The sequence below is a fragment of the Parambassis ranga genome, chromosome 8 (genome assembly GCF_900634625.1).
Source record: "Parambassis ranga chromosome 8, fParRan2.1, whole genome shotgun sequence".
In the NCBI taxonomy this organism is placed as follows: domain Eukaryota; kingdom Metazoa; phylum Chordata; class Actinopteri; family Ambassidae; genus Parambassis; species Parambassis ranga.
In genome coordinates this window covers 16,037,039-16,064,583 of record NC_041029.1, presented here as the reverse complement: position 1 = coordinate 16,064,583, position 27,545 = coordinate 16,037,039, and the positions used below count along the sequence as shown (strand labels likewise).

General features: G+C 47.4%; 5 protein-coding genes across 15 annotated transcripts in view; 1 reads left to right on the top strand and 4 right to left on the bottom strand.

The window, feature by feature from the left end:
- Window positions 1-597: 597 nt before the first annotated feature.
- Window positions 598-8,865, bottom strand: tom1 (target of myb1 membrane trafficking protein). Of its 4 annotated transcripts, none has more exons than XM_028412789.1 (17): window positions 8,793-8,865; window positions 8,145-8,310; window positions 6,609-6,693; window positions 6,442-6,520; window positions 6,226-6,375; window positions 5,807-5,941; window positions 4,637-4,774; window positions 4,410-4,526; window positions 4,089-4,222; window positions 3,906-3,948; window positions 3,686-3,812; window positions 3,530-3,584; window positions 2,547-2,607; window positions 2,271-2,336; window positions 1,875-1,937; window positions 1,508-1,547; window positions 598-1,238 (listed from the first exon to the last, which is right to left on the bottom strand). In XM_028412789.1, the coding sequence occupies exons 2-17, from the start codon at window positions 8,194-8,196 to the stop codon at window positions 1,144-1,146; spliced, it is 1,440 nt and encodes a 479-aa protein (XP_028268590.1). In that variant the 5' UTR covers window positions 8,197-8,310; window positions 8,793-8,865; the 3' UTR covers window positions 598-1,143. The 4 variants fall into 4 exon arrangements, with proteins under 4 accessions (XP_028268590.1, XP_028268591.1, XP_028268592.1 ...); XM_028412790.1 differs by having other exon boundaries at window positions 4,089-4,219; XM_028412791.1 differs by lacking the exon at window positions 2,271-2,336 and having other exon boundaries at window positions 8,793-8,858.
- A 2,717-nt stretch (window positions 8,866-11,582) lies between these two features.
- LOC114440376 (uncharacterized protein C16orf45 homolog) lies at window positions 11,583-16,108 on the bottom strand. 3 transcript variants are annotated; one of them, XR_003671124.1, is made up of 7 exons: window positions 15,361-16,108; window positions 14,418-14,538; window positions 13,541-13,614; window positions 13,055-13,169; window positions 12,728-12,798; window positions 11,982-12,254; window positions 11,583-11,642 (listed from the first exon to the last, which is right to left on the bottom strand). XR_003671124.1 is itself a non-coding variant. In XM_028412805.1 (6 exons), exons 1-6 carry the CDS (start codon window positions 15,437-15,439, stop codon window positions 12,136-12,138), a joined length of 579 nt encoding a protein of 192 aa, XP_028268606.1. In that variant the 5' UTR covers window positions 15,440-16,108; the 3' UTR covers window positions 11,980-12,135. The 3 variants fall into 3 exon arrangements, 1 of the variants encoding a protein (XP_028268606.1); XR_003671125.1 differs by having other exon boundaries at window positions 14,418-14,535; XM_028412805.1 differs by lacking the exon at window positions 11,583-11,642 and having other exon boundaries at window positions 11,980-12,254.
- Window positions 16,109-16,337: 229 nt separating this feature from the next.
- On the bottom strand, window positions 16,338-20,023 carry mfsd6l (major facilitator superfamily domain containing 6-like). Of its 2 annotated transcripts, none has more exons than XM_028412781.1 (2): window positions 19,814-20,023; window positions 16,338-18,532 (listed from the first exon to the last, which is right to left on the bottom strand). In XM_028412781.1, exons 1-2 carry the CDS (start codon window positions 19,814-19,816, stop codon window positions 16,769-16,771), a joined length of 1,767 nt encoding a protein of 588 aa, XP_028268582.1. In that variant the 5' UTR covers window positions 19,817-20,023; the 3' UTR covers window positions 16,338-16,768. The 2 variants fall into 2 exon arrangements, with proteins under 2 accessions (XP_028268582.1, XP_028268583.1); XM_028412782.1 differs by having other exon boundaries at window positions 16,338-18,530; window positions 19,821-20,023.
- Window positions 20,024-20,331: 308 nt separating this feature from the next.
- Window positions 20,332-26,477, bottom strand: LOC114440353 (phosphoinositide 3-kinase regulatory subunit 5-like). 4 transcript variants are annotated; one of them, XM_028412766.1, is made up of 19 exons: window positions 26,310-26,477; window positions 25,902-26,110; window positions 24,593-24,707; window positions 24,201-24,301; window positions 24,049-24,117; window positions 23,827-23,965; window positions 23,520-23,589; window positions 23,271-23,448; window positions 23,029-23,194; window positions 22,871-22,939; window positions 21,972-22,798; window positions 21,718-21,843; window positions 21,512-21,643; window positions 21,336-21,429; window positions 21,168-21,244; window positions 21,000-21,093; window positions 20,843-20,922; window positions 20,653-20,771; window positions 20,437-20,584 (listed from the first exon to the last, which is right to left on the bottom strand). In XM_028412766.1, the coding sequence occupies exons 3-19, from the start codon at window positions 24,702-24,704 to the stop codon at window positions 20,437-20,439; spliced, it is 2,601 nt and encodes an 866-aa protein (XP_028268567.1). In that variant the 5' UTR covers window positions 24,705-24,707; window positions 25,902-26,110; window positions 26,310-26,477. The 4 variants fall into 4 exon arrangements, with proteins under 4 accessions (XP_028268569.1, XP_028268567.1, XP_028268568.1 ...); XM_028412767.1 differs by having other exon boundaries at window positions 25,902-26,025; XM_028412768.1 differs by lacking the exon at window positions 26,310-26,477 and having other exon boundaries at window positions 20,332-20,584; window positions 25,902-26,294.
- Window positions 26,478-27,216: 739 nt separating this feature from the next.
- ntn1b (netrin 1b) overlaps window positions 27,217-27,545 on the top strand; it is a 38,458-nt gene continuing 38,129 nt past the window's right edge. The window contains exon 1 of one of the 2 annotated variants that reach the window (XM_028412780.1): window positions 27,217-27,417. The gene's annotated coding sequence lies outside the window, so the exon portion shown is untranslated. Of the gene's footprint in view, window positions 27,443-27,545 lie in introns of both variants that reach the window. The other variant, XM_028412779.1, reaches the window with a different exon arrangement.

Sequence of the window (27,545 nt, the reverse complement as noted above, 5' to 3'; positions counted from 1 at the left end):
TTGGTTGCAAAGTAATCCTTTTATCTATTGGATTTAATGTAACCTAAACAATTGTTTCATTTCAAAAAATACGGAAGAAGAAAGAGGGTGAAGAACAATAGTTTGATTGCCGCTAGGTCGATTTCAGCCATTCAACTATCAAAAAGTTCATCTCACAGAGGACATTCCGGGTCAACAAGTTCTTTTCAAAAAATTATAATTTTTCAAATATTAAGCAATTTCTGTGTCATTTTTAACATGGGAGTCTATGAGAGAGCCCTTCAACGAGGGTCATCTGCCAAATGTGTCTCCTCCTACAAATTTCAAGCTACAGACTCCATTTTAGTCTTGAAACGCTCATTAGATGCTGCTCTATCAAACTTGTATTCAGAATTTTCTAATTCCGAATCATTTCCGCACGCCAGGCTCTCAAAGTTGGAGTAGTTTTTGAGGTCTCCTCTGCTGTTACCATGGCGACAGGCTGACACACAGAGGCATACAATCCTTCACATCAGCATTCAAAGCAATGCTCAGCTGCAGCAGTCAAACCCAGTATATGCCCTTTTCTAGTATTACTGTATTAATTTATTAAATTATGACAACATACAGATCTCCAGTTAATAGTTTTAGTTTAATGCATGACTGCAGTCCATCATGCCTTTTCTTTAAATTTCAAGTAAAACATTTTCACAGAGAAAAACTGGATGTAAAAAAAAAAATTCCTCAACATCCATGAAGCATCAACTGAGCTTCTCTTTTACATGATGACAGTGTTTGCTACTCTCACAGCAGCATTTTCTGCAACCCTTCCTTTTTTAACAATATATATATATATATTTATATTCAACAGCAATATTATACATCATCTATGTAGTAACAGGGTGTTTTTCTCCTTCGACAGCAGGAATGTAACCATATAAAATGTGCAAAAGTTTGCTCACAGACAAACCCTCATAACAATGTCAAGTAAAAACCCTCAACAAACAACATTATCTTTTTTAAAAACACTGTTTGCTCCCCTGTACAGAGCAGAGCACACACGTACGACGTCCTTCCACCAACAATGGAATGTTGTTCCCATATAGAGCGCGCTGGACGATGAGGAAAATCTCCATTTTTCCTGCCAGTGGAGCTTCGTGTTAGTTTGGCAGGTTTAAGTGCAGCTTAAGACTCGGAGTGGTCGTTATCTTGTGAGGAAGCTCTCAGTGACGGCAGGCGCTCAGCTGCCTTCGCTCTTTCTGCCAAAAAGCGGTCGAATTCTGCAGAGGAAGGCGAGACGGATTCAGATTTAAAAAAAAATCTATCAGAAACCAACAGTTATGGATGTTAGTCAAAGAATATTAAGATTAAAATAAGAAAAATACCCAATAGAAGCAATATGTGGCTTATAACTTTGTACTTTTATTCTTTTGTTCTATTAAGTACAACTGGCAAATCATGACCGTGTAGAAGTGCTATGATAGGAGGCCCTGTGTTTAAGCCTTTACTGCCACCTATGGGTCAAGTACAAAAATACAGACATCCTCACCTTCACTGGTTACACCGTCAGATTCCTCAAAGTCATCGTACTGTGTCACAAACACACAAAAATAACACACATATTTAAGTTTAACAGAAAAATATTGATGACATATTGCCTCAGCCTTACACACACACACACACACACACACACACAACAGTAAATAAAGAAATGAACACACACATCCAGAGTTAATTATAGATCTCCCGTCGGTGCAACAAGTTTGCTCCAGCAGGGGGAGCCACTACATTTCCCCTGTTTGCCACTTTAAGGATCCAGCATGCAGATGTCAACATGTTATTGTGAGTTATGGAATGTGATTAAAGACTAAAGATGGAAAAATGTATTTGGATATATTTAGCAGTCAGATACTGACCTCATCATCCAGCGCCAGCCATTTCTCAATATCATCCATTACTGTGGACTGGTTGATGGGAATCTAAGAAGGGGAGAAGCAGAGCAGCAGGTTAGAGATGAAAACAGAAATCTGACAGAACTAACTGAAGATGTAGCACAGCTACCAAACCACCAACAAAACAAAAGAACAACCACTGCATCACATGAAGAAGGCCTCAGGTATGAAAGTAATGCAGAACATCGGGTCCAAACATGCTCTTCAAACCTGCATGCACACCAACTCAACATCTGCACCACCAAATCCAAAAATAAGCAACCAAAACAAAAGCAAACCAGACCCAAGCAAACGTAAACTGCAACCTCATGACAAAAAAAAACAGGGTGTGGAGGCGTGTATCTGTTTACTCTGACCCACCATTCCCCTTTTTATCATCCAATCTAACTTTGGTGAGGAGCTGCGAGTGGAGGCCGGGCTGTCGTCCTTCACGCACAGACAGAGAGTTCGCATGAGAGGAAAACAGTCACAGAGACAAAGTTTCACTTCAGTCTGTCCTACAAACACACTCAGGACCTGCTTTGAATGTAATCTGACTGCACCCTTTATGTTCTCCCATGACTGATAACACCAATCAATCATTGCCGCTGATAAAACTCGTGACTAAGCTGTGAAAACCTTGGTATGTGTGCTTACCGTTCCGGTGTGTAGCAGTCTGCTGTCCCGAGCCTGAGCGAGGCCGTCCACTGTAACGTCACTGAAACACAAGGGTTAAACAGGTCAAACACTCAGTTACATGGTCCTGTTCACACCTGGGTGAGCTGAACATAAGAGGACAGCAGTCTGAAATCAGACAGATGCAGGTGGAGAGACACAAAGGGGAAGGAGGTGGAGGCTCCCCTTAAATAGGTCGGCTAGTGTGTCTCGAGTGACCGCTTGTGACCGCTCCTCGCTTCCTCTGATAAGTCAGTACAACATTTGGGAAGCATCTGTATGCACTTCAGAGTTAATATCCTGCTGTGAGGCTCAAACATCTGTCTTCAGAGCCCCTCACATGAATCCCGCTGCTGTATAAAAGCTGCAGACATTTATAAGGCCCCAATCACACTGGAGAAAGTCATTCCAGCTAGAGTAGGATTGAGCCCAGACAGCCTTTAAGCTGGATGCCTTCAGACCTATTTTCAAATCTGGCTAGCACACACTTGTGTCCGCACTCAATCCGGCTTCATTCAGCATGTTTGCTGTCCTCCAAACCACTAGGTGGCGCCTTGTAATATACAGAGTCTGTTCACGCCGCGGTAGGACCGTGTGTGCGCATGCGTCATGCGTTTTTTTGCCCCGTGTCGCTCCCCGTGAACCGGAAGTAGCACATCACTAACCGAAAGTAGCATGACGCTAACCGGACGTAGCATGTCGCTAGCCGGATTCGCTCGCCACAATTGTGTTCACACCTGAGCCACATTTGAGCCAATCCGGCTAGATCCACCCACGAGAGGTGGATCTAGATTGAAATCAAACTGGATACAGCCGGATTCGAGGTGTTCACACTCAGACAAAAACACATCTGGATTGATCTGGATGTGGCCGAATCCTGCTTAAGCCACATTTTTTTCCCCAGTTTGAACGGGGTATAAATAAACTCAGCCTGAAAGCAGCAGTTCTTGATTCTGTGTTAGTACCTTGGTCTGTGTGCGTTCATTTTGTGCGATAATGTGTCATCAGATTCACTTGTACCTGCAAGAGGAACAGCGAGAGACAGCGACAGATTAATTTGACTAGACACTCGACCACAGGCAGCACAGTTATCATCCTCTGTGTGACACTGGGGCACTCACTAAGTTTCGCCATCTGACTGGACAGGCTGTCGGCTTTGGACAGGCTGGGCGAGCTGTCGTTGGTAACGGACGCAAACCCTGATTCAGTTTTCAGATCCAGGTCGGTAAGGTTGACATACGTGTGGCTCTGAAAGCAAAAAATAATAAATCACAATTTAACCTGTTCAGTCCCTTCATACAGTTGTAAGCTGTGAAGTAAGATTGACGGGCAGCTCGTTACCTTCTGTGCCGTGCTCTGACCGTTTGTTATCCGCTTTTCAAACCTGTAAACAAAAAAATGTCACAGATCTCCTGCAGTCATGCTCAAAAGTCAGAAGCACATGTTTGAATTCCATGTTTTTAATTAACTGATCATCAGCCGGTGTGCAGACATCTATGGCTATCAATCATGTGTGATCGTTACCTGCGGTAGCGCGTGAAAGCGGTGTTCATGTCGTCATTCGTGGCCAGCAGCTCCTCGATGAGCTTCTCCTCGCTCAGCCTGGGGACGATCTTCACTATCCTGTCTTGCATTTCCTTACAAACTGTGTATAACTGCTAATGACACAATCAGACAAAGCATGTGTGGGTGGGTGGGGGGGTGTGTTGGAGGGCCAGATGTAACACAAAATAAAAAAAAAGTAGGAGATCAGTTAAGGGCAACGCAGCATTTCTCAGCATGAGCAGAGGGAGTCAGAGTGAGAGGACCCTGCATCACATGACATGTGCTGATTGATGCTTTTACCTCCAGCAGCTCCATGTCCGCCTGTTTTACTGTGACTGGATCCAGCTGACTCATCATGTCTGACATCATCGTCAGGTTGCCGCGCACCACTCCCAGCTCTGCCTTCAGCTTGTTCACCTGAAACACCGACAGTATTCAGTGAAGAAGCAAAGCTGGAAGGATCCAAACGTAAAGATTCAGAGGCCACAAACAAAAAAAAGAGGTGAAGCTGAAAAGCGTCCCGTCACCTGGCTGGGAGTAAACGCACTGTTACCCTCGAGCGCCGCTTTGAGCTCAGAGGTCTGAGGCGGCCCGGGCGGAGGTTTGGAAGAGAGAAGCGCTGCAGGGACAGTGGAGACAGCAGCAGGCCCGTTCCCAGGCACAGTCTGAGAGGCAGAGGCATGAAGGTGAGCAGACAGACAGGCAGACAGACAGACAGACAGGCAGACGGACAGACAGACAGAATGACAGGCAGACAGACAACCCCAAGACAGACAGACAGGCAGACAGACAGACAGACAGACGGACGGACAGACAGGCAGGCAGGCAGACAGACAGGCAGACAGACAGACTGTCAGACAGACAGACAACCCCAAGACAGACAGACAACCCCAAGACAGACAGACAGGCAGACAGACAGACAGACGGACGGACAGACAGGCAGGCAGGCAGACAGACAGACTGTCAGACAGACAGACAACCCCAAGACAGACAGACAACCCCAAGACAGACAGACAGGCAGACAGACAGGCAGGCAGACGGACGGACAGACAGGCAGACGGACAGACAGGCAGACAGACAGACAGGCAGGCAGACAGACAACCCCAAGACAGACAGACAGGCAGGCAGACTGTCAGGCAGACAGACAACCCCAAGACAGACAGACAGGCAGGCAGACTGTCAGGCAGACAGACAACCCCAAGACAGACAGACAGACAGACAGACGGACGGACAGACAGGCAGGCAGGCAGACAGACAGGCAGACAGACAGACTGTCAGACAGACAGACAACCCCAAGACAGACAGACAGGCAGACAGACAGGCAGGCAGACGGACAGACAGGCAGACAGGCAGACAGACAGACAGGCAGACAGGCAGGCAGACAGACAACCCCAAGACAGACAGACAGACAGGCAGACGGACAGACAGGCAGACAGACAGACAGACAGACAGGCAGACGGACAGACAGGCAGACAGACAGACAGGCAGACAGGCAGGCAGACAGACAACCCCAAGACAGACAGACAGGCAGGCAGACTGTCAGGCAGACAGACAACCCCAAGACAGACAGACAGGCAGACAGACAGGCAGGCAGACAGACAGACAGACAGACAGACAGACAGACAGACAGACAGACAGACAGAAAGCAGCGCCCAGCGATCGGCAGTAAAACAAAGAGCACCCAGCCCTGCCTGCACCTTCTTCGTGGCTTGGACCGGTGTGTATCCATCCAGTTCAGTCATAGGGAAATCCAGTCCTTTCCGCCGCAGGTCCTCGTACACCGACACCACACCCGTCAGGTCGGGCGAGCTGCGGAATGCATCAGCCCACGCCTTGAGGTGGAGAAACCACACGTTACAACCAGAAGGTGACAACAAGGGTGCAGCAGCACGACTGTCAGTCACTGTGTGTATGCTAAGATAACATGGAGCAGTGAGGGAGTGTTGGAGTGTTGTTATGGGATGGTGGCCAAATATACAGCATAAAAGTTGTCAGGTTGGATTGACTTGTTTTAAGAGTCACGCTCAAGTGGCCAGATTTTCATTTCTCAGCCCTGGTATTTGGCCTGGAGAAGGTCTACAACAGACACCCATCACGTAACCTCCCCTCCCCTCACCTGTATGATGCTCAGCACTCTGTCATGCAGGTATATGGGAGGGTTGTTCCTGGGGATGATGGATCGGACCAGAACCCCCTCTATAAAATCCCTTGTGGTCACCAGGATGTGAAACCGGTAACCACAGTTCTTCACGCACGTCTCCAGCACCTGCAGTCAAACGGCAATGTGAGAAAACTACCTGACAGAACACACAACTAAAACAACCACACTCACAGTGAGCGCCAGCATGACTTCCTTGAAGTTCTTGTTCCCCACAACCCTTTTCCGTATGGCTCTGACTGCATCTCTGGGTCTGTAATCAGAGAATGTTCAACAGTCAGAGACGTGGAGCCTCCGGAGGACCAGCCTGTTCCTGATTCTGACAGATAACACACACACACCCTTCCTCTGCGCAGTTGATCATGTCACAGATTTCCATATTGAGTGCCCAGTCTTCAGTTGGTAAGCTGGAGCTGGTCGCCAGCTCTGTGAACACACAACATGACACCTTTGAAATAATGTGGCGTTCCACAGGGATCCATCTTAGAACCGTTTTTCTTTCTAAAAACTGTAAATGATGTAGTCTAACCATTATTTCAAGATAAAAATTCATTCATGTTTGCTCCAAATAATAAAATTAGTGCTATTTACTAGGGTTGTCCCAATCCGATCACGTGATCAGAAATCGGGCCCCGATTGCGTGATTTTAGACTTGATCGGAATCGGACATTACCTCCCGATCAGGACTCGGATATATATTTATTAGGGCTCTCAAAGCTCCCTAAAAATTAACGCCTTCTGTACAGGGTGGCTCTGTGTCCTGTAGTGTAGGGGTATGACAGCTGCTTTTGGAGTGAAATCTCCTAGCGTGGCGCTCTGGACACACACACACAGGTTTTGCTGCAACGACTGAGTTCCTATTTGCCTTTATGAAGAATCCTGAAAGTATCGGATTGGGACTCAGTATCGGCAGATGCTCAAAATCAAATGACTCGGACTCGAGGGCAAAAAAACCTGATCGGGACATCCCTAGTATTTACCATGCATAAATTATCCTCCTGTTAAAACCTGTTAGAAACGGTGGAAACTCCCATTTTTTACAGTGTATATTACCCAGATTTGTTTTAATAAATAATCACGCTGACAGATTTTTGTCTCTATGGCATCGTATGTCTTCAGCTTAGTTCTGTAGACGTCATGGGAGGCAATAGGCTCAGATTATACACCGTCTGAAAACATATCATAATGATATTATAATGATAAATTTTGCACTCGTCCAACAACCATGACATAATTTGCCGGTGTCTGGGCGACAGGTGTAACGCTACATACGGTTTGTAGCCTGCAGATATTTAAAGCTCTTCTGGGTGTAAATCCTGTTAGTGTGGGGGCAAACATGTTAAACATCCAACCAGATTATATAAGAGTCAGAAACAGATACATGCACGATGATGTTTTTACTAACAGCTCCCAGTCTGATCTGACTCCATCTGTTGATCCAGTTATTTTAATGATCTCCATCAGGCAGTGGAAGCACAGTGTGCCATCACTGGCTGCAGGCCAGCGAGCATCAAATTTGGGTCAGGGGATGTCGGCCACCGTAAGCCCCGCCCACCTCTGTGCAGGTTAAAAAGACAGCCAATCAGATTCAGCGCTTCGGCCTCTTCCTCACGCCTCTGCTGTGTCATTTGCACGCTGGTCACGTCAATCAAACATTAAGCCTCATTAGATATTAACGTGATTTCTATATTTTAGTGCATCGCTGTCATTAACTGTCTCGTGCATTAACCCGCTCTGACGTTTAACGACGTGAAACAGTACAGCACCTCTGCGGGGACGTGACGTGTTTTCAGATGTAACGTCTAACGGAGGTTTAGAGGTCTTTATTGTCCGTCTTCACGCTGTATCGGTTTATATAAAAACACAAAACCGCTCACCGATCCGCTGCCCCACCGGCGTGCTGAACGGATTCCCCAGTAAGAACTCCATGATGAGCCGCGACGGACCAGCAAAGCAGCGACGTCCCCGGCCCGAGCCAACGAGCAGCCCGGCGCGCTCCTGCGGACTGAAGCGCGGCCTCTCCTACAACAAAGTCAGGCCGGGCTACGTCACGATTTAAAGGCACAGCAACCGGAAATAACAGAAATACACTGTTATTATACAGGCAGCCAATAAATCAGAGTGTAATAATAATAATGATCCAAATAAAATACTAATGATAATAATAATAATAATAAATAACACGATATAAAGATATGTACAATTTATATATACAGCAGAATATACAGTCAAAGATACAAAAAGAATGCAACAGAATGGAAAAACATAAAATCAAACATAAAATACAAATTTATGATAATAATACAGAATAAATATTATATAAAAAAATACAAAAATAAAACAATTTAGGTAGAGATGATAGTTTAATATCATATCATGACATGAATACTAACAACTTCAACTGGAATATTGCACTGAGGGGAAAAAAAAACAGTATTACATAGAGAAATGGACTGTAGGTGTCTGAGTGATCGCCTTACAGCAGTCCATCCATTTTCTTAATCTGATTTGTCCTGTAGAGTTACCGTGGGGCTGGAGTCCATCCCAGTTGTCAGTGGGCAAGGTGCCAGTCTATTACAGCGCCGCAGTACCACATTCACACCTCACACCTCTGGCAAATCTTCACTTAACCTTCAATTAACCCACTGCAGCCCTGTGTCACCTAGAGTGAGAACAGGAGTGCAGAAATGAAAAATAAAGACACTAAGTCAGAGATTCAGCTGTCCTGAGGATGGTGGTGATCCTCTAACTAACAAGCCATTTGTATCTTTAGCTCCACTGAAAGAAAGGAGGACTTTGGTGTGTGTGTGTGTGTGTGTGTGTGTGTGTGTGTGTGTGTGTGTGTTCACTGCTGGAACTTCCCCTGTATTAACTCTTTTGGTGCTGTTTGAGGCAGCATATTTTACAGAAGCAGCAGCCCTCCTCATGCTTGTTTGTTCCGGAGCTCCGGGTTGTACTCCTCCTCACCTGATTCTCCATGCTGCCTTACCAGAGATAATGGAAAAAATGCATTCATGATTTGCACCAAGGTTTAGATCAGTCATACATTTACATGCAGGTGTTGTTCTCTGCCACATGGGGGCGCTGTTTGATGTAGTCCTCATGCAGTCTGCATACATTCTGTGCTGGATGTGACTGCTGAGTTTTCTGAATAAAATACATTGGATCATGGCCACAGTGTGAGCGTGTAACTTGTGCCCAACACAAAAACCCCCTTTGGATCTCACTGCAGATGTGTACAGCACAGACAGAACAGTCGAGCTCCTGATCACTGGTGGAATGTCACATATTCATTCTGTTAATGTACCTTTACTGTCTGTGAGCTGCAGCCGCTGACTGTTGCTATGCTACCACTGAGGTATGAAGACAAATGCATGTAATCAGTGAACACTGTAACATAACACTGCAGGGCTTCTCTCTGGTTGTACACTCAGTCTGGATGGAGGCACTGAAACCTGCATCCTCATAGCATCACTGCAGGCTGACGACGAGCCAGATGGTCCCTCTCTGGACTGGAGGACGCAGTAAAAAACAAAACAACAGAATTTAAATGGTGGGATAGAAATATTATAAATATATATTTGAGCTGAAGATGCAGGAATAAAATGTGTCATCCATCAGAAAGAGTTGTTTCTTGCATGTTCATGTGATCACAGGAGGGCTCCACACGTCCACGCTGTGGACATCCAGCCTCATCTCTTCTGGTTGTCTCGCTCCCTCGTGAGCTGTTGACGTGCTCTCACACTGAAATCTCTCATTTACCGTCGCTGGAGTAACTGTCAAGAGATGATTTCCTGGAGGACAGAATGAGAATGAAGCGGCGCTGCAGGGCGAAGCGAAGCGGCCGACCCTGGAGCAGCAGCTCCACCATGACTTCCTCCTGCTTTTAGAGGAACGTGGAGGAGAGGAGCACAGAGGAGAACAGAGGAGCACAGAGGAGAACAGAGGAGAACACAGGAGAACAGAGGAGCACAGAGGAGAACAGAGGAGCACAGAGGAGAACAGAGGAGCACAGAGGAGAACACAGGAGCACAGAGGAGAACAGAGGAGAACACAGGAGAACAGAGGAGAACACAGGAGAACACAGGAGAACAGAGGAGAACAGAGGAGAACACAGGAGAACACAGGAGAACAGAGGAGAACACAGGAGCACAGAGGAGAACAGAGGAGAACACGGGAGAACACAGGAGAACAGAGGAGCAGAGAGGAGAACACAGGAGAACACAGGAGCACAGAGGAAAACAGAGGAGAACAGAGGAGTACAGAGGATAACACAGGAGAACACAGGAGAACAGAGGAGTACAGACGAGAACACAGGAGAATAGAGGAGTACAGACGGGAACACAGGAGCACAGAGGAAAACAGAGGAGAACAGAGGAGAACACGGGAGAACACAGGAGAACAGAGGAGCAGAGTGGAGAACACAGGAGAACACAGGAGCACAGAGGAAAACAGAGGAGAACAGAGGAGTACAGAGGAGAACACAGGAGAACACAGGAGAACACAGGAGAACAGAGGAGAATTAACTGGCAGAGCACCTTTCCAGGGACCGTTTAACGTGTCAGCCAGCTTTTCACTACAGCAGCTAATTAGAGTGAGCTGGCAGTGACTTGTCTTTATTCACAATATGCAGCCTCCTGATTACAGAGCAGAGCGCTGTGCTCGGGTCTGTTTATCTGGAACCAGCACGATCTGCTGCCATGAGAGCGAGCCACAGAAGCTCTTGTTCGGCTCCACATGTCCATCATTTCTGCGGCTTTTACTAAAGCTGCGGTGTGTGTGTGTGTGTGTGAGAGAGAGAGAGAGGTGCAGGCAGGCAGCTGAGGTGGAACTGAAACCCTCTGGGTTGCTCCTCACCACACTGTGGCCACCCTCTCCTCCTGTTGCACTGCAGGAAGACACAGTCTTACTCTGGCAGGATGTTCTTTCTTTGAAGTAAAATCAGCTGTTTCCACTCTTTTAACTCTAACTGGATGTGTTAGAGCTCCGTGAAGAGCTCCTCCAAGCAGCTTCATCAGCTCCACACAACTGAAATCTGACCTGGCTGACTGTCAGAATCTTCAACCCATGAGCTGTTTTTAGAATTCTTTCTTTATGTTTTGGTCTATATGCCACAAATACACCAGAATCTGGCCAAAAATGTCCAAAAATACCGTAGGTAAAAGAAACCATCCATCCATCCATCTTCAACCGCTTATCCGGGGCGGGTTGTCTACCTGCACACTGTCCACCAGCAGTGTGCTGCACAGGAGTGATGAAAGTCAAAAGCTGATTGGTCGACACAAGGACCTTTGAAGCTGAACAAAGCCCTCAAGTGGCCGTTAGAGGAACTACAGCTTTTAGCATTTATGTATTTGAGCTTTCCATCAGTGATTCTGTGTAAAACAAAGTTTATCAATAACTATAAAAAATACTGATAAAGAAAGAACATTACAATGAGTCTTTATTTGAACAACACTGTGAATATGCTCCATTCATAATCACACAAAATGATGCAACACATCTGGTTTGATCACTGACTCCATGTGCACATCGACTGTAAGGCATTTATCAATAACTAAAGTAATGCCCAGTTCCAGCCCTAACAATGCTACTAACACTCAGTTACTACAGGAAGTGTAGTTTCCTGAGGGATGGCCACACTCACACCGCCTAATACATCACAAGCGGGTAATTGCTCTGTCAGAGCAGCCTGTATAATAACATGTAATTACCTTAAATGTGCAGGAGTCATTAGCTTATCTATAATCCAGCCAGCTTCCCTGCTGCCAGACAGGCACGGCTTTCACAGCAGCAGATTTACATTACACATTTCTATGAAAGAATGAATGCACAGAGTCCACAGTGGAAGCTGTGAGCAGGTCGCTGCTACATGACGGAGCAGGTGAAGCCGCAGCAGTCCTTCAGCAGCGTGAGTCCAGTCTTAGTGATAAAGGATGCAGACGTCTGCTGGGATTTGGAGGCAACATTTTTATCTTGTGAAGCTTCTGAAGGGGAGACAGGAAGTGTTTATTCATCCTTATCTACACTTCGACTTTCAGTCATTTTGTTGCCTTGACTTAGCTTGGCTAGCTTAGCTTATTTTAGCAAGACAACAGGCTACTGCTGTTGGATAAAACTTAAATTACTTAATATAACTTAATAAACCTAATAATTACTTAATTTCCCCACAGGGATTAATAAAGTAAATCTATAATCTAATCTAATCTAAAAGCTTCGTCATGTTTTTTTTTACCACAAGACACTGCAGCTAGCGTTAGCTTGGTAGGTTAGCTAAGCACATCCATTATAACGAAACGAGTTACTGCTTTTACTCTTATTAAATGAATTATGTTAATCAGTTCTGGTGGTACTAGGCTAGCCATTCTAGCCTTTGCATTAAGCTAGGTTAGCTTACTGTAAATGAAGCCTGAACACATTTTTTAAATTGTAAGCTAATAATAGGTAAAAGTACACTCACCTTTAGCCGCTAATGCTTTGGGACATTTGGACTGTAAGAAGGCCGCCATTTCCCTGTCCTCCTCTCTCTCCCTGTGGAGGAGACAGGTTTGTTTTTTATTTGTTGAAATAGTGTTTTTTTTTAAGATTGTATCAAACGCTGTTAAATGTCACAGGGCAGTATTTGTCAGGACTGAGCCTGCAGTCACACTGAACAATCAAAATGTCACTCAAAGATTCCTCACAATAAAATGACTGATTATTAGCAATGATGGCTAATTTAGCATCACAAAACAAACCGTGCAGGTGATGCTAATCTGGGTTGAAGATGTGAAAATGTTAGCTTTACCTCAGCCGTTCAAACTCCACGTCGTCCACCAGGAAATCTCTGGTCTCCACCAGCTTGTTGATCTGCTGCAGCAGCTCTTCTTCCTTGTCCCGGTCCTCTTTGGACTTGTCTTTGTCTGGTTAACACATAAACAAATCACAGTTATTAGTGCACATGTAGTATGTAGATGAATACATTTGAAATTGTGGTGTTAGCATGCAAGCTAGAGCAGCCACACACTACGACGTGTCAGACAGAACGATCCGATGCTCCAGATAAAAAAAAGCTAAGCTAAGCTAGCTAACAACAGAAGGTGGAGACAAAGTGCTGAGGATCCGTCCTCTGGGAACCATGCACGTCTGCAGCTTTATTCACAAAATGCTCCGACTGTCGAGACCTGTGCTGCCATCGGTGAGCGGGGCTCATCCTCTGGAGACCATGAGCGGTGAGCGCGGCGTGTTCAGAGCTGTTGTGTGAGGTGGTGACAGGTGAAGCTGGTGGATGTACCTGGAGTGGAGACGAGTTTCTGCAGCTCCTGCTTCAGCCTGGTGATTTCTGTGCAGAGCTGGATGTCGTCCATCCTGAGAGGGGAACAAACAGCAGCTGATGGGAGGAGGCGGACCAGACCTCTGCATGATGTGGATGTATCATGTGTCATCAAGTCTGTCCTTGCATTAATATTCAGGCATCAGTGTGAAAGATGTGTGAGCTCATCAAACAGAGGAGCAGTGGACTCAGACGGCGCTGAGGTTCGTGCAGAGTGAGCCGATCACAGCTGACAGCATCAGAACTCATCACACACTCTGACTATTATTATTATTTTTTGTGGCCCTCCACCCTCCACCCGCTCTGCAAACAGTGACTCTGGGAAAAGCATGGCGTCCTCGACACGTTGCTGTAACCCAGGCCAGCGCATGCAAACCTGTGGAGAAACGATCATCTGTTATTAGGCGTGGGATTGTGCGTCGCTTCTCACTCTCTGGATGCTGATGTGTGTGTCGCTCTCAGACCGCTGCACGGCAACACGAACAAAACAAACACCACAAAAATGGTGACTCTGGTTCACCCACCAACATCAGCATGAGTCTAAATAATGAGGAGGACTTCACGGAAAAACTGACATGATCAAAAGCAAGGATCAGAGAGAAAAGTTGTGTGTGTGTGTGTGTGTCTGTCTGCATCTCATCCGTCCTGCACATGGCTGCTCTTGCTGTTGAGCTGACAGTCGTGGTGCGTCGTCTGTCCCTCCTGAGGGACCGCTGGCTGTGTCTCTGTCTGTGTTTACGTCCCAGGGCGGCACAGTTTTTACTCTGCTATCCTCCTGGGTCAAATATCACAAAAGCCACGGAGCATGAATCATTATCACAACTTGTTTGTGCCTCACATGTATCTCAGCTCGGATTCTCTCCGGACCAGGATGTCTTGTATCCGCTCGATTCTGAACAGCTCGCCTTCGATGTCCTCCATCGTGACGCTGGAGTCGGCCATCGAAACAACATCTTCTGCTGGAGGACACAGAGACCAGCAAACTGTATTTGGTTTGTCTCAGGCGCACAACTGCAGTTACATCTTACCACCACAGGTGTCACTAAAGAGGAAGGATCGGCACTTGTGTCTGATGCCAAGAAATATGAAGCAGCAGAAGGAGAAGCTAGCCTGGGTGGGTCAAAAGAGAGTGTATGCTAAGCTACCATGCTAACAAGACTGAGACAGTAGGGTCTCACTGTTGGTACAGTAAGAGAAATTGTGCATTGACACCTAAATCTCACTTGTGAACACATAATTTGGACCAAGCTAGGCTAATTGTTTCCCCCTATTTCCAGTATTTATGCTATGCTAACTTAGCATACAGCTGCTGGCACAGCATAACTCACAAAATGTAGGTTATTGTTGGTGGAAATCTGCTTCGGCTCATTCTGTGTGATCATTTTTTATTCAGCCCAGTAAAAATGCGACGTGGGAGTTCTGTCTCCACTAAAACAAAACAAAGAGCTGTAAACTAGCCTGAGCTCTGTGGGTGTTAACCCTTCCAATAATTCCTGGAGCAACCCTGAATAACGGCACCCTCCTCCTCCAGCCGCTGCCTCCTCCTCTCCTCTCTCTAAACACCAGAACCCAGACCAGGCACATCTGCACCCCCCCCCCCCCCCCCCCCCCCCCACGGGTGCCCCTGTGGGCTTTAAAGATTTGAGTTCCGTCCCTGCTGACAACCAACTTTAACATGAGCCACAAGAACAGCTGCTTCTTTCCCCTTTTCATGTTTCTCTGATAAATAAAGTGCATTAGTGTTCCTAACCACATTAAATCAACCGTCAGTCCAAACTCACTTGATTTCTCCGTCGCTGCCTCCACCTGCGTCTGCTCCAGCGCACCATACAGCCGACAGGATTTTTTCTCTTTTTCCATCTTCTTCAAAATAAACACTCCCCCTGATGTTACAAAAAAAAATCAGAAGTCCTGCAGCCGGAGAAACGTTAAAACATGACAGCAGAGTTCATGCAGCATCACTGTAACCTGTGAGGAGGAGGAGGAGAGCTGCCAGCTGATCCTGACCCACACTGATGGAGCTCTGAGAAGCCACCAGCTAATGTAGCTCTGCTCAGAGGCGCCACCTGCTGGCAGAGACAAAGAAAACAGCACATGCTGTGTATGTGAACCAGGTAAAATACAGAATTGAACTTAAAGAAGGACGTCAAACTGAAACTCACATCAGACTGCAGGCGACAGGAACACATGTAAAGAAATGTTTGATTTTAGGGTGAACTGTTCCTTTAAGAGCAGGTAAACACAAACATGTAAACACAACGGTGTATAACAGCTCAGCTCATAAGCCAAGTCTAATCCCATATCAACATTAAAGACTTTTTTAAAAACATATCTATGCACTGAGCTCATTTTTAAACAGACAAACATCATTTTTCTAAATTCATGCAGCAAACACCCTGACAAACAGCAGCTGCTTCCTTTGTGTTAGTTTAGACAAACGTCAATCGTCTGAACGGTCCGCTGCGCTGTCACCGCTGAGACGGCGTCCTCCACCGCAGAACCAAACCGTGACTGTTTCACCGCGGCTCCGCTCAGCTGTTCACGACATAACACAAAGGACTTCAGGGGAGCAGCCAGATGTTCAGGGACCTGCATCTGGATCCAAACTGAAAGACCATCATTAAAACACTGCATGTAGAGCTAATATTTATCCACACTAATGTGAATATTTGCTGAAATCAAAACCCAAACCAAACTTTTTTTCATGCTAGCAGGAAGTCACAGCATGTGACTGTATGAAGAGGAGGCAGACATGGTGTGACAGGCAGAGACAGTTATTTATTTTAAACTAACATGAACAAGGATGTGACGGAGGAATGATCAGCATGAGCTCAGACAGGTTCTGCACATGCCCTCAGATAAACATCACTTTAACATTTAGAGTTCAGACATGTGACAGCAGCAGAAGAAGCTGGAGCTGTAACAGGATGCCGGCCCCGTTCGGCCTCGCCCTGTGTACACATGTTGTTTTAACACTGCTCCAGTGTCTCCTTCTGCCCGCCCATCATCCTGCCGCCATGTTTGGTTAGTAAAATCCTGCAGGAGGCGCAGATGGAACGCCAAATTATTTCATTCAGAGCCTGTAATTGAAGCTGTCAGTGGAGGAAATCAATCACGCTGCTCTGAGACATGTTGCTGTGATGATGAAGAGTGACGTGTCGGAATCAGGTTTTGTGTGTGTGTGCGTCCTCAGTGGTTTGTCCTCTGTGTGTAGTTGTTGTTGTTGCTTCTGTCGTCCTCCATCGCCTTATCCAGCCAGTCTCTCTCCGACTCAGAGTCGCTGGCTTCACTCATGTCGGCTGCCAAAAGGCGGGAGTAGTTGATCCTGCGCTGGCGGGGAGCTTTCCACTGGAGCAGCTGTAGGCAGAGGCACCAGACCAGCAGGACCGCCGCCGCCCCTCTGAACAGCCACGCCAGCCCGAAGCGCTGCACCACGAACCCTCCTGCTAAGCTGCCCAGTCCGCTTCCCAGCTGCAGAGACAGGGAGGTGTAGACCCTCCTCACGTTCCTCTCGACCCCCGGCGTTGCGACGTCCTCGCACTGCACCTTCACTGCCCACCAGAGGGCGCCACTGCTGAAACAGCTCAGCAGCTGTGCAGGAAGTGCAGCCCAGGCTCCCCACAGGAAGGAGTAGTAGAAGCTCTGCAAGCTGAGGCAGGCGGCGCTGACCGCAAGCACCCGGCCTGGGCTGAGAAGCTTGAACACGAAAGTGTCGAGCAGGGGGAAGGCGGCCTGTGAGAGCCGAGCGACGGCGAGAGACAGGCCCATGTGCAGCTCAGTGCTCCCATGATCCTGCATCTGCCACAGGAGGAAGTTATCCACGGATGACACCGCCACCCCGACCAGGGAGGTGGTGATGGCGCAGAGCAGCGCCCTCGGCGAGGCCTGCACCAGCTGCACAGCCTTCAGCAGCCCGCTGGTTCGACCCCGCTTCTTGTTCAGGTACAGCGGCAGGGAGGAGGCCATGGGCAGCGTCAGAGCTGCCAGCCCGGCATAGCTGTAGAAGTGCACCGCGCTCCGCGGCGTCTCAGCAGCTATGAAACAACTCAGCTGGCTCACCAGCAGACCTGTTCCCCCAACGCCACACGCCGCTCCCAGCAGACCCCACACCTCGCTGCCGCTGTAGCGGTCCGAGGCATCCGCGAAGTCCAGATACTCATACAGCCCATCATCCACTGTCCACTCCAGAGGCGCCGACACAAACTCCCACAGCGACATGATGATGAGGATCAAGAAGAAGAGCTGGTGCTGGATGTCCATCGTCTTCAGGCTGCCCAGGAAGTCCAGGCCGCTCTCCTCCTCCTTCACCTCCATCTCTTTCTCCACCTTCTCATGTGGTTGCTCAGATTTCATCTCAGACCTCTTTTTTCTCACCAAAGAGCTGCTGGGTTGAAATGTGGCTAAGTTAGTGTCCATCACTGACGTGTTCTCCTCAGGGGAAACGCTGCTCGTCGTCACAGCCGTCACAGGAAGTGAGGTGGCAGGAGCTTCTTTAGCCCGTGTCCACACGGACGATGTCTGAGGTGCAGTGCTGCTCGCGGGCAGACCTTGTGTTGACCCCACACTCGGCTCAGACGTGTTACAGATGTTCGTCCGTAGGTCTTTAACAGGTGGGACGAGCAGCAGAAGCAGAGCGGCGGCCACAGAGAACAAAACAGAGCCGTATATCACCGCCCGCCTTTTGTTGTAGACTTTGGCGAGCAGGCCTGCGGCGGGGCTCCACAGCAGAGCGATGAAGTGTCGAGCGCCCATGACGATGCCGGTCATGGCGGGGGTCAGGCCCAGCTGTCTGAAGTACAGGGTGAGGAAAGGGAGCAGGCAGGCGTCGGCGCAGGAGCACAGGAAGCGGAAGGTGCCGGCGAGGGCGAGGGCGCGCTTGATGTCGATCTGCTTGTTCCTGTTCATGGTGGCGGAGCAGATAGCTGTCTGACGGGTGTCACATGGACTCAAACTGAGAGACACAGGTGAGAGAAGCGAGAAATTAGTCACAATCCAACCAACTCATTTTACCTGAAAGAGAACTACACACAGGTTTAGTTCTCTAATCAACCGTTCAATGATCATCACAACTTCCTGTCAACAAAACAGGGTTCCTGACTGTCTGCTTTTAATTTGTTCCTGAATTAATTTGCTACTAGAACACATAATCAGTGGTGGAAAGTAACTATGTATTTCTACTTTACTCAAGTAAAAATAATAGTGCATACTTTATACTTTTACTCCATTCCATGTTGCAGCTGTTGTGATGAACACAGTGCTGGACTGATGTGAGGTCAGACTCTGCATGGAGGTGGTGTCACGCTGCCAGCTGTGTTTCTATAATGAGCCTCAGTCATGATGCCGGTGCTCTGGCTCAGTGAGCTAACTAGTTAGCTGCTGTCTGCTAACACAGGTCCATCCATTAATGACTGATGAACATGAATCATCACATGAATCTACAGCAGGAACACTGACACAGTAAACATGCTGAATGCCTGTTTGTTATCAGCAGCCTCTCTGTTCACTTGATGCCCACAGCCTGCCTCATGACACACAGACCTGTCCACAGCTGCTTCTGGACTGAACATGGACATTAACTACACATGCTCCATTTTCATTTCAGATGATTTCTTTGATTATTTTAACCTGTTCAGATCCTTTGCAATTGAAATCAATCATATATATTCAGTGTGTGAGTACTTTTACTTTTAATACTTTAAGAACATTTAAAAGTACTTAAGACTTTTACTTAAGTAGGATTGTTGATGTAGCACTTCTACTTTTACTTGAGTATATATTTTGCTGGGTATTTGTACTTTTACTCAAGTACCAAGCTTCAGTACTTCCTCCTCCACTGCACATAATAATACCAATATTATGTATTCTTATCAGTTTATATGATGACACATGCAGTAGCAATGAAATAACATGTATATATGACACATAAATGCCTCTGAGCTCTGATGCTGTGTTGTTTATTTATCTATAAATGACTTCTTCTCGCTCTGTGTCACTGCAGCCGAACAGTTCCTGGTTTTCTATGAACTTATCAGCGCTGATAAGGACACAGAGAGGCGCAGCACACGTCACACAGACACTTTGTTAAGTTTTAAATGGCGCATCCTGAATATCAAACTGTGGATTCTACTAAAACAAACAGGAACCTGAATACCTGCCCGGCTGGATGCGCTTGTTTAAATGTCCACGTCACGTAAGTTTCGTTATGATAAGAAAAAAAAACGAGTAAAAGTTCAACATTTACCTTTTTTTTTTTAAACTCTGGCTCCAAACAGTCCTCACTTTCTCCTGCTTGTCTTCATTCTCCGCCTCTGATTCAGACTTTACATCCGTGAGTTGGTTTGTTTGCTGCTCGCAGCAGAGACACCTGTTCTAACCCCGCTGCGACCAGCTGGAGCCTGAACACCTGGCGCGACTCCAGGGCTACAGCGCCCCCTGGTGGTGCGGAGGCCGATCACAGGTCCGATAAAGCCCTGATCAAACAACTCGAACTGTACTTACAGTATTATTATGGAGGCACTGAACTACAAATATATATTATTTGTAAAAGTAAAAAAAAATAAGAAAAAAACTCGAGAAAAAAAATATTACAACAAATATTCTTTGAAATTAAAAACATAAATATAAAAGGGAAAAATACAAAACAACAAAAACACAAATAAACATAAAATTTCTCAGAGTTTATGTTTGTTAGTTTAAATGGAGTTAAATGTTTTTAGAGTATATTGAGGTGGGATGTGATTAACTCACAGGAGGAAGTGCAAAAGAAGCCGTTTTTATTTCCATTGTGTGACATTTAAAAATAACCGTTCCATTGTTCCCATCACAATAAATAGCTTATAGAGTGTGTGGTTTGTGCGTCATGGATGTGAGGCGGAGAAGGAGGTGATGGGCAGGCAGAGCAGGGAGCAGTAGGACGGGTGCAGAGGTTGGACTTGTCCCGGTGACGGCTTGTAGGACCTCCAGTCTGACCCACTTCCTGGTTTACAGCACAGAGACACCTCACACCTGCAGAGACACAGCATCAGTGTGTGTGTATGTGTGTGTGTGTGTGTTTTGTGTGTCCCTGTTTTTACCTGGTGACACTCTGGATGAACTTCTTCTCGTCCTGATCCAGACACACGGCGAATGTCGTCCCGTCCTCTCCACCGCTCACCTGCACTTGGTCCACCTTCACCTCTGATATGGAGATGTGCTGCCGGACGGAGGAGGACAGTGTGAGGGGGGGTTAACAGACCCAGTGTAAGACTGATTTCACATCTGTACCTGGTTGTAGCTCTTCTTAGACTTGGAGCACTGTCTCTTCCGGACTTCTGCCATGGTCAGCTGCAGACTCTCTGTTAAACCTTGAATTGATAGGCGATAGGTGATCAATCTGTGGCTTAAGACTCAAAACCTATGGAGCTGAATCAGCGATACACACCTGGCTGCTCCAGCGTCCTGCATGCTTTGTGCAGATTGATTGAGGTGCAGACAGCTTCTCTTTGGACCCACTGACTCCTCCCACTAACAGCCACCTGAACACACACACAGCTCAGTGTTATGAGTGTAAATGTTGTGTGTCTGTTGTGTTGTGCTGCAGGATCGATACCTTGTTGTAGGCAACACTTAGTGGTAAAGGGACGGCCTCCCGTTCTTTATCGATTCCAAACCTTTTGCTGGCAGAACCTTCAAAAAGAACACACACACACACACATTATTAGACTGTATGTGTGCATGTTGATGTGTGTCTGTGTGTCTGTGTTAGAGTGTGACTCACCCATGGCTTTAACAGCTCTGGTTCCAGCTGTGTGCCCGAGCTCCAGAGAGTGAATAAACACTTCCCTCCTCGTCTCTCCACCCGCCAGAGTCAGCTGTGTGCAGGAGCGAAGTAAAAAGTGTGATTTTTTTTGTCAGTGTGTGTGTGTGTGTGTGTGTGTGTGTGTGTCCTCTGACCTCAGCCTGATAGAGCTGCACCAGAATGGGCTGGTGTGCATGCCTGCAGTAATAAAGCACCATGTCGGCCAGCAGGGGGAGCTGCTCCACGCTGCCGCCGCTCACTGTGAGGTCGCCGTCCTTAGACGAAGCCTGAGTGTGAAGAGTCCTGTGTTATTACACAAAGATGATCAACATCAGAGAGGCAGCCACAGTGTGGAAAGTACCTGACCAAGGACGTCAGAGGACATGCTGAGGAGACTGAGGACATTCCTCTCGTACCAGGGGTCCATGGTGCCCAACATGTGGGCGATATCTGTGGTACTGTCCTCCAGTAAAACGCCATTAGAGTCCTGTCAGAATAAACAAAAAAACGACTTTATTTAATATGGCTGCCCATAAAAAGACAAGTGGAGCTGTTTGGGGGGCGGGGCTTATCCCCTTATGACATAAAATCTGAATGGGCCTCTATTTGATTTACCAAAGCGGCTGCAGGTTTGGTTAAACTTCCTTCATTCAGTGTGTGTCCTCCTCCTCCTCCTCCTCCTCCTCCTGGACTCCCAGTTGTCCTTCTGGTGGGGACAAAGTAAAACTGCAGCCTGCAGGTCTTGGTGAGTCGTGGACTTTGGCGTTCTTTCTGCTGCAGGTCGCTGTACGCTCTGGCGAGCCTGCCGGCCTCTTTGTCGCCTCCAAACACCACGACTTTGACCAGCGTGGGCACGTCGGACAGAATTTCCTCGTTGCAGCTCAGGATCGGCCTCCTGCGGACGCACATGTGTTTCTGAGGTGATAGAGGATTTATGGCAGGAAGGACTGGTCTGGTGAAGGACTTGGAGTGTTTCAGCTCAATTCTCTGAAAGTCTTTTCCGATATCGCCACGGTAACCCATGCTCTGCGCACGGCGGCAGTTGCTGGGACTGCGAGGAGTCTTGAAAAGCATAGAGAAGCGCTCCATGCCTAAGAGGGACCTGGACTTCTTTTTGGGTTTCTTTCTAGGCTTGGGTTGACTGTCTTGTCTGTCTTCGGCGTCCTCATGTGCCGTGTCCTCACTAAGGTCGCTTTCCACTCCGGACGAGCCGGACGGCACGGAGCAGCTGGAGGACAGAGAGTAGCCGGAGTCCCTGGAGGAGGAAGACGCAGAGGAGATACGGTGGCTTTGAAAGTCATCGTCCGCTTTGTATCCATCCAGCTCGTCTTCCTCGTCCACACTGGTGTCGTTGATGTCGTCCTCGTGTGTTTCAGGTTTGAGGAAACAGTCTGGAGGTGAATCCAGGTCATGTTCGGCTGCAAGGATGTCCCTCAGAACATCTAAGTGTGAAGGGAAAAGTTACAACATGTCCGGTGATACAGAGTGGAGGTTTAAGTAGACTGAATAATTACCGAAGTTGTCGCTGTCCCATGAGCACCTGTGACATTTTGGGACAGGAAACATGAGGGTCTCAGCAGATCCTGAAGAGAACAGGAGACATTGAGATGAAGCAGGCAGTGATGTTTGAGAACATTCAGGTTTAAACAACTTAAAGCAGCCCATTGATCACCAGTGTCTCTGCAACCATCAGCAGGATCAACCAAGCTGTCTCTGAGCCTCTCCAGGCTGTGGAGTAGATCCTGTCGAGCTGTCCTGAAGTCTGCTGCAGAGGTCGCCGTCTCCATGCTCGCGGTCACCGCATCCAGGAGCTGCTCCAGCTCCTTGGGCTGCTTTCTCTGGAGGAACATCAGTGAACTTTAGTATAAACCAAACGGGGAATAATAATAAGGAGACAGTGTTTTTGCCAGTTACCTGCAGGGCGGCATGGAGAACCTGCAGGTCCTGCTCGTAGCCCAGAGCAGCCTGGAAGCTGTGCAGGATCAGAGTGATGGTGACGTCTCTACTGGAGTGACGGGTGGTACTCAGCTGCTCAGAGACAGACTGGACCTCAGGAGGAACGTCATCGTCTGGACTCACCAACAGCACCATTCTAACACACACACATGCTATTTAAGACTGTATCGAGCTATGTTTTGCCGTTTACTAAATGAATGTACTTACATGGTTTTGGAGGAGCTAACGTCGTGGGAAAGGCCCTGCTCTGTGCGCACCAGCCTCTGAAATGAAACACCTACAGACACACGCAGACAGTCAGACAGTGGACGTCCAGACTATGAGCGTGTCTCAGCAGGGAAACGCTGCCCCTTGTGGTCACAGACAATCAAACGCCAAAGGTTCCTGTTATCTTGTCTTTTTTGCTTCAGTCATACTTTTAGCTAACAGTTGCTGTTAGCCTACTCTTAGCCATTTCAGCTGTTTATGTGTTAGCATTAGTGTATTCTAGCTTTGGTGTCTTTCTGCTTGTTACCTGGCGCTCGGAGCTCCTGCTGGATGACATTCAGCAGACGTTTGCAGGCGGAGCTGCACGGCTCTGGCCAGGCCAGGAAGCTGCAGAACAGCAGGTAGGCCTCCTGCAGCACGCCGCAGTCTGGAGCCACGTACGGAGCCTGAAGACAAGAAACCTGCTTAAAGACACACAACAACAGTGCAAGACTAAAAAAAAAATAAAAAAAGCAGGAGAGTCGCTCACTTTAAGGAGCGTCGATGAGAACAGGAGGGTGAGAGGCACCACCAGCTCATACTGACACTGCTGCAGCACCTGGAGAAGGAAAAAGCTGAACTGAAACTGGCTGACATTACTCATATTCAACCACACAACTCGGAAAATGATGCTTCTCTGACCTCCTTTGTTTTCCTCAGTATTTTCTGTAGGAGGATGAGGAAGTTGTGAGGATCTCTCTTCACCAGTTCCTCCAAACACCAGCGGTTCATACACAGTCCAGCTGATCAGACAGACACAGAAAAACATCAACAAACACACATTTCTCCTTTTTTAGGTTTCATTCTGACGACAGGGGGAAACTTTTTACACCTTTACATGCAGGGAGGGGATGAAACCATGACACCAAGTCTCTGAATGAAACTCAATTTCAAAACTGGTCTTGCAAAACTGACGTGACAGCGCTGCCACTTTCACTTCCCATTTCTGATTCTCTATAAAACTGACAACATGATCCTGGTTAGACTGCAGGGTGTGTGGGTTCAAACCCAAAGCCAAAAGTTTTAGGTCCTACCGTCCCAGAGGTGTTTGTCCGGAGTGCTGAGGCCCAGGTTGCAGAGGCAGCGCTCGAGGACGTGCTGGATCCGATCCTCAGTGCACGAGCTGTGCTCCGTCATCGGCATCATCTTCTACAGAGGGATCACAGCATCCACAGGCGAGCGACGTCCCAACAGGAAGTCCCAGAACAGAAACAAGAATTACACCCTTTATTATGTTCTGGTAAACCAGCAACAACCCCGTCAGCCATCCAAACTTCCTGTTACTGATGCTGCTATTCACTGTTGTTCCTTTCCATTTGTATCAATAAAAAAAAAAAAGAGGCAAACTGTCCCCAGCACAGAGGCAACGCAGCAGCCGGGCACGGCGTGAGTCACAGACTGAGTGAGTGCAGAGCGGAGGTGAGCTGGTCGACAGCAGCCACCACAACTTCTACTTTTTCATTCTTAAATTCAGCTGCTGACAGCAGAGCTGACGTGACTCAGAGCAGAGGGGGAAACGAATCCAACAAGAGGACAGCTTCCTATTTTTATTATTACATAAACAAAGGCTGAAGATATATTAAAAAAACACAGATCATGTAACACATGTGGCCAGGACACACACACACACAAACCTACTTCTTTTACTTTCTTTTACTGTTGTTTAGCTGCCATCAAGGTGTGATTTATAAGTCTGTGGCCCAAAGAACAAAGAGATGAGGACGGGAGACCACTCACAAGACCCATCAAAGGGTCTAACACAGAGCTTGGTGTCCATGTGGTTTTCCAAATGACAGAGCTGTCAGCTCCCTGTGGGCCTGATGAGCAGATCCAGAGACCATCTGTTATTTCTGAGGAGGATCCTGAGAGATTTCTGTAACCATGGATCAGACTTGGGTCCACCACCTCCAACCAGAGAGCAGAGAACAATCCAAACAGTGGAAACAGACAGAGTCTCCAGATCAGTGAGGTCTGCATCAAGGTGATGGTCTCTGTTTTCTGCTGCTGGACCACCTGGAAAAGGGGTCACACTGTTACAGGGGCCGACTACACTGATCTCTGAGGCAGCTACAGGAGGAAACTAACAAGATCCAGACCACAAGTCCACCATCATCCAACAGCTGTTCACCTGATCTACACCCTCACACTGACACCTCTCCAACAGGGCGATGCATCTTTTACTCAGACAGAGGGACATGGTGTGAACATGCAGGAGGAGTGCGAGTCCTTCCCCCCCTTAGGCCACAAACTTATCAATCAGATCTCTGCTCACCCAGACCACACTCGACATGCACTCATGGCACGTTAACAACAAGGATGTGTTTGCAGCGGCTCTGTGATCACCTGGCATGTCCCGCTTCAGCAAGCAAGTCCATCGATTGTGTAGTGAGGAAGCAGGTGTTGGTCCATTGTGTGCTGTCAGACTATTGTCTGGCTCTGCCGTTTACACTCAGCGCCGTGAAGCACTCTGATTAATGTTGTGATTGTAAAGAGCAGAGAGATGGTTGTGCTCCATAATCAAACATGTCTGAAGCTCTGACATTCAGCAGCTCCTAAAGAAGAGGAACAGGAAACCTGCAGAGCCTGAATCACACTGTTTGATGTGAGTTATGTCAAACAGGCCTGTTTCTGTTGCAGAATATTCACGAACATTAATGACACACACAGACTAATGATAAACACACACATGCTGCAGTATGAATACTTTAAACAGATTAAAACTGAGTCAGCAGAGAGGGATGCAAGACTTACCGATAGCTGCAGTAATCAGTGTCCTAGATCATCCCAGATCGACCACAGCAGAGACGCGCAGCAGCGGAGGAAAACAACACACAGACCACATCCTCCTGTGCTGCTGCTTTTCAAAAATAGACCCTTCAGCTCCGCGGTCCAGAGAGCATGTGCTACAAAACAGGAACTCTGTGGGTCTTTATGCTGAAGCGGTTTTTACACAAGACATTGTGCTGATGATGGCTGTAGGAGGAGCTGCTGTTAGGACAGGACCTCACAGACAGGGCCTGAGTGTGAGCGCCACACAGAGGCGTGAAAGCAAAGACACGTGGAGAAGACAGAAACAGCTGAGTGGTGGTGGAGAGAGGTCTGTGTGTGCGTGTGTGTGTGAGTCTGTTTATGGTGTTTCTGGGTGGCAGTAAGTATAAAACATGCAGATATAAACAAGTCCAGTCCAGTTCAAGTGCTGCTCACAGGGAGGAGCCACATGAGGGACAAAGACGTCCTCGGTCTGTTCTGTGAGGCAGGACAAGGACGACAACCTGTGCTTCTCTGCAGAGGGTGGAGGACAATCACCCGTCAGATTCTGTGACTTTTTGTCACCTAGACGTACATTTTGTGTAAACATGTACAATTTGGTTTTATTGTGTTGCATAATGTTACTTTCATAAGCTACATTAGGATTCATAACATGTTTAGAATATAAATAAACATGTTGCTATCAAGCTGAATTTCATTTTTCCTCCTCATCATTGTGACACACAGCTTTGTGTGGATTTCAGCGTGCAGTGCAGAAACTGCGCCAGCAGATGTCGCTGTTCTCTCTCCATCAGCACAGACACTCAGAAGGCTCCGTCTCCTCTCCTGTGAATGAGCGGACCCCCTTTTTTTCCTATTATAACAAGAGAGGGAATGGGACAGAAAGAGATAGAGGTGGGCAGAGGTGTGACTGCCGGACAGGCAGAGGCAGACTGGGAGCCAGCTGGGCATTTGCCATATCTTCATTTTATTTTCTATTTTTGTCAGACAGGAGGGAAAAGTTGAGCTCCAGTTTTTTTCCTCTTTGGAGCGTGGACTGGACGGATTCTCTGGAGTTTCTGCTACTTTCAGGCTGAGCGGGTTTTTGGAGGTCTGGGTGGAGTTTTCTTTGCCTCGTAAGAATATTTTTCATTTGCTGTGTTACATGTTCCTTATCTGAGCATCATAGGTGTTCCAGTCTTTAGGCGCTGTGCTGTGTTTCTCTGAATAATTAACTCC

Bases quoted from the DNA above. Each gene is read 5' to 3' on its own strand.
- tom1 (XM_028412789.1), bottom strand. From the start codon at position 8,196: ATGGAGTTCTTACTGGGGAATCCGTTCAGCACGCCGGTGGGGCAGCGG. The intron at 6,694-8,144 runs GTGAGCGGTTTT...GTGTGTTCACAG, and splicing joins GCCGGTGGGGCAGCGGATCG to AGCTGGCGACCAGCTCCAGC. The intron at 4,527-4,636 runs GTGACGGGACGC...TCGGTGTTTCAG, and splicing joins GTGCGTTTACTCCCAGCCAG to GTGAACAAGCTGAAGGCAGA.
- LOC114440376 (XM_028412805.1), bottom strand. From the start codon at position 15,439: ATGGAAAAAGAGAAAAAATCCTGTCGGCTGTATGGTGCGCTGGAGCAG. The intron at 14,539-15,360 runs GTGAGTTTGGAC...TGTGTCCTCCAG, and splicing joins GGCAGCGACGGAGAAATCAA to CAGAAGATGTTGTTTCGATG. The intron at 12,799-13,054 runs GTAAAGCTAACA...TCTCCTCCACAG, and splicing joins GTGGAGTTTGAACGGCTGAG to GGAGAGAGAGGAGGACAGGG.
- LOC114440353 (XM_028412766.1), bottom strand. From the start codon at position 24,704: ATGATGCCGATGACGGAGCACAGCTCGTGCACTGAGGATCGGATCCAG. The intron at 21,245-21,335 runs GTGAGTCACACT...TTCTTTTTGAAG, and splicing joins CAGAGCTGTTAAAGCCATGG to GTTCTGCCAGCAAAAGGTTT. The intron at 20,585-20,652 runs GTAAAAACAGGG...GTGTCTCTGCAG, and splicing joins TTCATCCAGAGTGTCACCAG to GTGTGAGGTGTCTCTGTGCT.